This window comes from Nelumbo lutea, chromosome 3 (assembly GCF_056320005.1).
Source record: "Nelumbo lutea isolate HS-2025 chromosome 3, American lotus-T2T, whole genome shotgun sequence".
NCBI lineage: Eukaryota > Viridiplantae > Streptophyta > Magnoliopsida > Proteales > Nelumbonaceae > Nelumbo > Nelumbo lutea.
The window spans coordinates 56,796,423-56,805,760 of NC_142686.1; the positions used below are offsets into that span (position 1 = coordinate 56,796,423).

Consider the following 9,338-nt stretch of genomic DNA (forward strand, 5'->3'; position numbering starts at 1 on the left):
TTAATGAGATCAGATTTTGTGCGATGATGAATGGGTAAAAAATTAAGTATATGGATGGAAAAGTGCCACCATGTGACAGTAGAGGGTAGTCGGCAGGTACTTGTTGCGGCCAAGCCCATGGATCTCAGGCTTGAGCCAGCAAATGAAGGGATTGTTTGGGAGGCTGAGCTGAAGATTTAATTAAGCTGGTTCAGCTGCTTTGTAGCACTCTGGATAAGCTATTCAAAGAGACTGAACGGACGACCTTTCATATGATTGACCAACAGCCGATTTGGGCTCTCCAGAGTTTTCACCAAACATAACTTATAGGCTGTCCGTGTGAGCCCACCTTAGAAAGCCAGAAGCCACTATGCTTTCAACCCACCCAAATGGGCACTAAGAATAGGGGTTTTCTTGAGGATGCGATAGTCATATTTAAGGTCTGGTGCAGAAGATCTGCAAGAAAGTGATGGAATGTGGAGTTCATTGTATGTTCAAAGCGCCAATCTGATCCAATTCTTTTGGCAGGTGACAAGTCACTGTCGTTTCTGAATTCATCAATAGGGGCCTTAGATACAAATGAGAATCTTTAAAGAGACTAAATGATCATTATCCAAAAATTGATACAATTGGAATCAAGAGGCAAGTTAAGCACCAATTACAGGGTTCAGAAGTTTATCAATAGAGCAAAACAAGAATTAAAAATAACAATAATAACAAAAAGGCTATAAAATACTTGAGAGTACAACTGATAAACCCTACTCCATCTTTAGCTGTCAAGGAGCTCACAATCTCATTGAAAACCTTCTCACTAAGGCTGTGTTTCGTTTGATAGGAAATAAGAGAAACACAGACTTGAAGGAAAGTTCTCAAGGAATTTTGCAAATTTTCTTATGAACTTCCCCTCAACTTTCTGTTTCTCTCTTATTTCCTATCAGACCAAGCATATCCTGAAAGAAGCAATGTGATTCTATTCATCCACTTCAAACATAAATTTTCAAGTTAGATAAAAAGTAAAAACATGTTGCAATAGCTGAATCTGGTGTGCCATATCTATTTTCTATGAAACTGATGTCATGGTAAGTCCTGCTAAGGTATCAGAAACCTCAGAAGATGATTTCCATTTAATCTGCAATCCTCATGATCTCTCAAATAGAAAATTCCAAAACTTATGCAGACACCCCTTTGCCAACCACGACACCCCTTCCACCATGCAGTAATAATGCACACAGCATCCATCAATAAATAAACAATAACCTTTCTTCTTTTTTTTCTTCAATTAGGGTGGGGGGATCCCGATGATAATGATAAGATAAAATGTCTAAGGGAATCAGAGGGAGAGAGAGAGAGAGAGAGAGAGAAAGAGCTACTTCTGTAATTGATATATGAACCACACACGTCTGGACAAATCTTGGAGGAAGACCAAGTCACATGCACAGACATATCTTAGCAAATAAAAGTTAGTAGAGCAAAGGACTTTTTTCCTAATAAAGAAATTTAATTGCAAATCATAAAAATATGCATGTCAAACACACTTAAACACATGCTAGAACATTAAAGATTATAGAGTTGGGTATCCAGGTAGATTACTTGTGCCAATGTTGTGATTTCAATGAACTTTTCCATAAATAAGGGTGCATAGAGAATATAGAACATAAATACCCACTGAGTAATATGTGAAAAATTAAAATCCATCGTTTCATGCTTTATGCCAAGCAATATGCAATGGTACACATAAAACCTAGATGGGAGAAATGGCAAACAGTATTACGTGATTGACATCAATACAGAAAAAATGGTTCTCTCCACATTACCATTTGCCATGTCAAATTTGTAAATATTCTAAGATAACCACTCTACACTGCACTGGTGCCACCGGAGGAACAACAATCCACATGTTGCAACTCTCTGATAGCGTTATAGATTGTGAATATCAAATATTAAACATGAAAGTAAGCTTATTATGTTCCAAAGGTCATTTTAATGGATTTTTCCCTTCATAGGTAATAAAACAAGTTATTGAACCAAAATATTGTGCTTGGAAAAGAAAGTTTCTTTTGAACAATAAAATCTCATCGCTAATTCTTTGTATTCTTTGAATGGATCAGAAAACATGATTATAGCTCGTCTTGGCATTACAAAGTGAAAAAGAACAATACAAAGAATTACTGAAAAATTAAATATAGCTACCCTTTTGAGCAAACATATCAGAATTATATATTTAAACAAGGTTTTACATGCAAAGGTGTGACGAGGTTGATGGCAAGTTCCCCATATGATTGCATCGCAAGTTCTTGATCAGAGACCTTACCTGCCATCCTTTTTCACTCACTGCAGGCAGGCTTATTTTAAGTTCCTGAGGGCAAGTATTAGAAATGATTCGAGCTTATGTGATGCACATGAAATTTCTACCACTCCAGTCATGATTGATCCCTTTGCTCACTCTTCCAAGAATTTTTAGCAGCTTCTGCAGATTCATCCTTTGGCTTCGAGAAGAAAGGGTCCCATTCATGAGGCCCTACTTCATGTTGTCCTTCTTCTAGTAAGGCATATTTCCAGCTATTCTCCTCCACAGAATTATCATTTCTACGACCATCAATAATATCCCTCCTCAACCTGGTAACTTTGTCAATTATGGCTTGTACAGCTACATCAAAGGCATCTTTAAGAGTCTCCAATCTTGACCGAGGATCTGCATATATCAACCTCGGGATGAGACTTATAACCTCCTCCCTCATGATTTTTACCTGCTCAGAAGGAATTTGTCTTAGTCTTTCCTCAATACTAACATTTCTCTTACGAATATCATCCTCTGGAATGAACACAGAGTATTTTGAATAATTCTTAGGAAGATGCCATGTGTATTGTGTGTAAGCTGAACCAGGATGGAAGAAGACAGGAATACAACCAGCCAAAATTGAGTCAAAAGCTGATCTTCTAGTGTAAGAATCACCCTGAGGTTGCAGGCAAAACAGAGAACTCTGGAACATTTGCATTATACTGCTTGGAGAATGGCACTTACTCTCCCCAAAATCACATTCCAGTAGTTTGCAGACCTTGGACTTCTTACACTGCTCAATGATCTGCCCTCTAATTGACTTGAGGTTGCCAGGACGTGGGGCCCCAGCAAATGAGAAGAGCCATGGGCGATCCAATTTCCTCATGCGGTCTTGCCAAATGAACACATCATTATCCTTTGCTGGATGGAAGTAAGTAGGGTATGGGATACCAAAATCATTTGCATTCCATGGGCTTGATTCAACTACCAGCATCGACATGTTTTTAGCTGCTGGAAGAAACAAAAGCTTGTTACCCCAATCTGTTTCTTCATCCGTTAGTCTCCTAAAATCCCATGTTATCCTTCCTGCAACCAGAAAATGGTCTTTTCCTCCCATAACCTTCCATTCAGGCCTCTTAACTAACCAGTCTACCAAATCAAGAGAAGCAGCATCCCTAACCGATATGTTATATCCCCAAAGATAACGGGATATATCAAACCCAGCATAGAATGGAACAAAAATGGCAGCAGCAATAGAAGAATCATTTGTCAAGCATTCATACTGCTTCATCCGGTTGCTGAAAATCACATCAACAGCAAATTGGTTTGTAGCATACCATCCTGTATTGGAGAAGACCCCTTGCACATTCTCTAATGGGGGACCAAGCCCATCATTGGTGGTAAATTTACACATATTCGTCCAGAGGCTGAGAGACTTACACTCCTTGAGCATGTCCTCATTGAACCGAGGAGGAAGATCATGGACATATATGTACCTTCCTCCACAAGGATCGCTCTTGTTCTCTATGGTTCTCAAAGCCCTCACAAATGGATAACTTTCAGGTGCACGACGCGCCTTGGCCTGTGCCTTGGCAGACTCGGTTTGGACAGGAACGGGTTGTAGTTTTACAGATTGATCAACGGTACCACTTTTAAGAACAACAAAATGGAAGTAAAACAACAAGAACCAAAACAAAGCAGACAAAGACACCAAGAAACAGAGACGAGTCCGCTGATTCTTCCCTACCGCTTTCTCCATCTGCTCAGGAGGACTGCTCGCCGTCTGACGGCGTCTCATCAGACTTTAAGCAAACAGATAGCGGTCAACCAGAACGAGAACTCAGAATGATCTTGCTAGTTTGGAACACAAATCTAAGCTCTACCATTTTCAGAATCCGAGCTTATAACATGGAATAAGAACAGCCAAAACTAGACAAAGGGTACCAGAAATATGACGAAGAAACAACGAAGTCCAACCCTAAGTACAAAGTCAGTCTTAGCTCTTCATCTTCACCAACAAACTCAGCATATTAAACTAGACAAAGTCAAACCATAAAATTTTCTTCAAAACTCAAATTAACCCGGAAACCCCAATTCGAAAAACTTGAAGCTGAATCAGAACCCCAAACTCAAAGAACAATACAAACAAAAAAAAAAAACGAAGAGATTCCCAAAATTCTCTTTGCTTTACTCGATATTTACACTTCCCAAGAAACACAGAAGCAGATCTACGGAACAATCTAAACAAAATTTGAAAAGAAAACCAATGAAGTAATTAAAAATAAGAAAAGCTTACAGAGAATTGACGCCATGAGAACACTCGGTTGGCTGTATCTTTCTGGAAGGTTTCTGAGTCTTGTTCATGGAAGCTAATAATGGCGGAGCTTATAAGCGGAACAAGACAAAGATAGCGTATAATAGCATACCCTGTGCGGCTGCGCCCTCCTCGGCTGCCGTCGTAGGCAATGGTCCTTCTGCCATGTAGGATTAAGGGAGTTAGTCATTGATGATGACGTCACCAACCGAAATTTACGTTGCATGGTTCGAACGCAGATCCTCGGTCTCCTTGATGACAGGTAATAGAACCACGTTGATCATGGCCTATGTATATGTACAGTCTGGAACTCCTGACTTGATGGGCCCCAAGCGATGTGGGCGGCCAGGTTTTCAGACGAGAGGAGAAGAATCCTGGCCATTCAACCGGAAAACCTCTCTACCGACGAGACCGGATCTGCTCCTCACATAGGGCGCCTCACACGTACATCCTACATCTTCCGTACTTGTAAATTATTTTTTACAGGAGATATTCCCAATGCACGATGAATGCACATGTGAGGCGCGAGAAACAGATCCCGTTCTCTACCGATTGCTTCCACGTGTATTTAAGTATTTAATCACGGTATCTGATGAAACCGGATCTGCTCCTCACATAGGGCGCCTTATTCGTACAATGGGAACATCCCGTTTTTATAAGTTATTATTAACGGAGATGTTACTAATGCACAGTGGATCCACTGCATGTGAGGCGCTCCTGTGTGAGGAGCAGATCCCGTTCCGTCTCGGATGGGGTCTGATGGATTTATGCTTTTGGGTCGGATCTATGAATTTGCATATTTATGATCCATATTAGGCTTTGGATCGGGCTGGAATTATTTTAGAATGTGGACCGGTCCATTTCAGGCGACCCAAGTTAACTCTCGTGCCCCCTAGAATTCAGTTCATGTAATCCTTAGAATGTGTGGTGATGGAAATAAAGTGATGTTTTAATTTAGACACGTGGCAAAATTTTTGGTCTGATTTGACTATGACTAGAAATAGAAGGTGAGAAGCTGAAATTTTAGCTTATGTGTTTGGTATAGTTTATGTTTATTAAATAAATTTTTTACTTGAATTGTAGTATTTGATGAAGTGTTTATGGACAATTAGGCATCATTAAGCTCTATTAGGCGCCACATCAACAAAATAATGAATTAATGCTTAATTGTTGGGGAAGCGTTAAAATGAAGTTTCTTCCAACTGTTGGTGTGCATAGAAATCAAAATTCACTTTTGGGAATATTAATGCATATGGATGAATATGATGAAAAAATGATGATTTGGTGATGACATGGTGGCATTTTGATAAACACCTATCACAAAACACCCATGGTACAAACACACATGCTATGTTGCCATTTGAAAAATTCATGCTTCTTATATCTGATCAACTGTTTAAATCACCAGTTTAAGGATTCGGTCAATGGTTCATTTTAGTGATCAACATTGTTTCTTAGGTGCAATTGGTTGTTGTAAGTAGGCATGCCAATGATATCTAAAAATTCGAGGCCCGATCTGACATTCGATCTTATTTTTTTGGATTCAAATGATATATTTATGTAATCATACCGGATTTGGATGTTACAATCTACGTCTGATTAATAATCAGATCAAATTCAAATTTGACCCCATCTGATCTGGTTATATTATAATATTTATTAATTTTAATATATAAATTCTATATAATTATATTAAAAATATACTTTTATAATTATATTATATTTGAATTTATATATTTACTAATTTTAGCATGTTATTATTAATTTATTATATACAAAAGTTGAAAATAAATAGTTTTTTTTTTATTTTTCTAGTATTTTAGAGAATTTAAAGTGGAGTCAGATTAAATCTAAATCCAATCCGAATCCGTTAGGATTCGAGTCTTCAAATCCGATTAGATTTCAAATTGAATTCGGATGTAGGAACTTAATATTTGGATCAGATGTGGATTTTGCAGCTTCCAATCTGAATTCAATCCAATTACAGCCCTATCTGTAAGCATTCTTTAAGGCTTTGTTTGAGAAAGCTTAGGATCCATTTAGTTCGTGGTCAGAATTGAAAATAGAATTGGGATTGAAAACCCATGGAATTGGAAATTGCCTGCTTCCTTCGCCTGTTTGGTTCATACGGAAATTGAAATTGGATTCCATAAAATATAAACAACCCTCAAGGGAGTTGATATGGTGTAAAGAGAAATAGAATTTGGGGGTTTTTAAGTCACTTGGCCTTTTTCCTGGCCGATTGAAATGAGAAATTGCCAAGGGGGAGGCCAGAGTGACCATTCCCTCAAATGGAAAAATGCATGGAATGAGAATCAACGTCCCATTCTTGTTGGAATTAGAATGGACTATTTTAATGTTGATTCCAAACCCCTATTCCTATGAAGCAAATGGGCCTTTAGGGTCATTCATTTTTCAGATTTTGAGAAGAGGAAAAATTGATCTATGGGATTCTTATTTTCATAGAATGAGATAGTCATGTTCTTTTCTTTTCAAATTTACATGGGGCATTTTTCATAGGGCAAATTAACTTTTCCACCGAGGGAAAGTTGTCGATATTTAGATGGAACAAAATTATGCCTTTTAAAAATGACTTTTTATAGATAAAAGGGTTATTGTCTTAATTTACTTGAAAAACAAAAGAACTTGGATAAATAACTTCCAAAATTATCTCTTTGAAATGACTTTTCCATGGTGGTTTTTGGCCGTGTAAGGTGCATCACACTCACACCCAAACAGTTTATGAGCAATTTTGGTGGAAAAAAAAAAAAGAAGTCAAAAACCAGAAAACCCATTTTTACCATCCTTCCACAAGAAAAAAAAAAAAGGCTTTCTGCTAAAGCTTCTTTTACTAGCTTTTCCAAAGTGGGCTGACAAAAGTAGCTCAACCACAGATTCATGCTTCCAAACGTGCCCTTAGAGGCGTTCTCACATTATGATTATGGGCTCTGCAAATTGGGCCCACCTAAAAAGCCCGTAAAAAGAAACAATGTTTGGTAAAAGATGGAAGAGACAAATTTGGTTATTCCGTACAAGCAGTTGGCAAGGCCCCGTCAAACAGGCCCTCACCCTCAAGTTAAGATTGGGCTACTCGACGCCTTGACGGTAACAGCTAATTGCAAGACCCCCCCGTACTAATAACAAGGCTTTCAAGTAACGAATCCGTGCTAAACTGTTAACCCTACCACCTCTATCAATATCATTCATTGGCTATCAAAGACGGACAAAAAAAAGAAGAATGACCAATCAGCCCATATCAGAATTTTATATCTCCATAGTAGAGGGGGAATGCATCTGACCGTGAATTGATGTTAAATTATAGAGGGGAGAGGACTAGTAGTAGGGGGGTGGAATTCAGAATTCTGCATCGCGTGTTAGCTTTTTCCATTCTCAAGCCAATCAGTGAAGATGTGTAGGGAGGTCAATAGATCGGTTTTGCTACTGATTCGGGTCAATCATATCTGACCCGATCCTATCTGGTCACTCGAACACGACTTACCCCGTCCTATAATGTACTACATCTATATTCAATAAAATTTAGGGTACCTAAAATTTATTTATACAAATATTTCAATGCTGTAATGCCAATGGATTTGGGTTAGTATAGACCCATTTTAACATAAACCCAACCCAAAACCCGATTAAGGTTGATCCAACCCTAACCCTATCCACTTACATCCTTAATAATATGGTGAGTTACATGGTTTTCGAACCGCAATTGATCCGGATGGTTGGACCATTCGACCTAGCCGTTGACCCATCAACCCATTTAACAATTTTTGACCATTTTTTTATTTTTTTTATTTTTATTGTCAGAACAGACCATCAATTCGAACTGCCATCTACCCAAAAACCAATAGCCATAATGATTTCATTTCCAAATTGTTTTTTAAAACCATGTAATAGATAGAGTGCTCTCATTTGAAAATTTTGAAAAATTTGAGCTTCATTGGCTTGACTCGAGGTATTGAAATAAAGTCTTTAATATATATTAATTTTATCATCTTGGGTATTTATTTCAAAGTTTCTAATTTGGAATATACCAACCTAACATTTTGAAAATTTTCAAAAGGAGTATACTTTTTAAAAGCATAAAGGGTCAATTCAAAAAGAATCATTCCAAGTCATTAATGTAGAAGAGTTGCTCAACGCAAATCTGGCCACAGGTTGCGGCAAAACAAATTTGTTGTAGCTTTCGCAAATCACATTTATGGTTTATTGATTTATGCCCAAATTAACAATAGTGGCTCGTAGATTACACAAGTTGCATTAACTAAGAGCACGTCAAAGGTCAAACCAAACACAGCTTTAAGAGCATACAGATCTTGTATCAGTTCAGAAAAAATCTATGATATGGGAAAGATTTGGTAGCAGAAGAGTTTTGACCAATACGCCTCCTGAATTTTGAAGAATACCTCCATGTTGGCCAGTTCTCACTATTGGATTATGTTAGCTTCGTGAAGTTATCTTTTGATTCTTTTCTTACTTTTACATACAAAATCTTTTATCTATCTATCTATATATACACTAGTGCGGACGTGAGATGTATGGGATTTATCAAATAAAAGTGAAACAATGAAAATTTATAATTATATTAATAATTTTAAGATCTTTATTTTAGTAATTTGTTACAAAAAAATAATTTATTAATTATATTAATATTTTTTAATAAAAATAATAAATTATTACTAATTACTTAATAAATAATTATTTTTCATATTATCCATTAGTATTCTATTTTCTTTATTTTACTTTATTAATAATTAA

At 37.2% G+C, this 9,338-nt stretch overlaps 1 protein-coding gene across 1 annotated transcript; it reads right to left on the bottom strand.

The window, feature by feature from the left end:
• Positions 1–2,030: 2,030 nt before the first annotated feature.
• Positions 2,031–4,713, bottom strand: LOC148865117 (xyloglucan galactosyltransferase MUR3-like). The gene has a single exon (XM_088977133.1). It carries the CDS (start codon positions 4,053–4,055, stop codon positions 2,400–2,402), a length of 1,656 nt encoding a protein of 551 aa, XP_088833259.1. The 5' UTR covers positions 4,056–4,713; the 3' UTR covers positions 2,031–2,399.
• Positions 4,714–9,338: the final 4,625 nt, after the last annotated feature.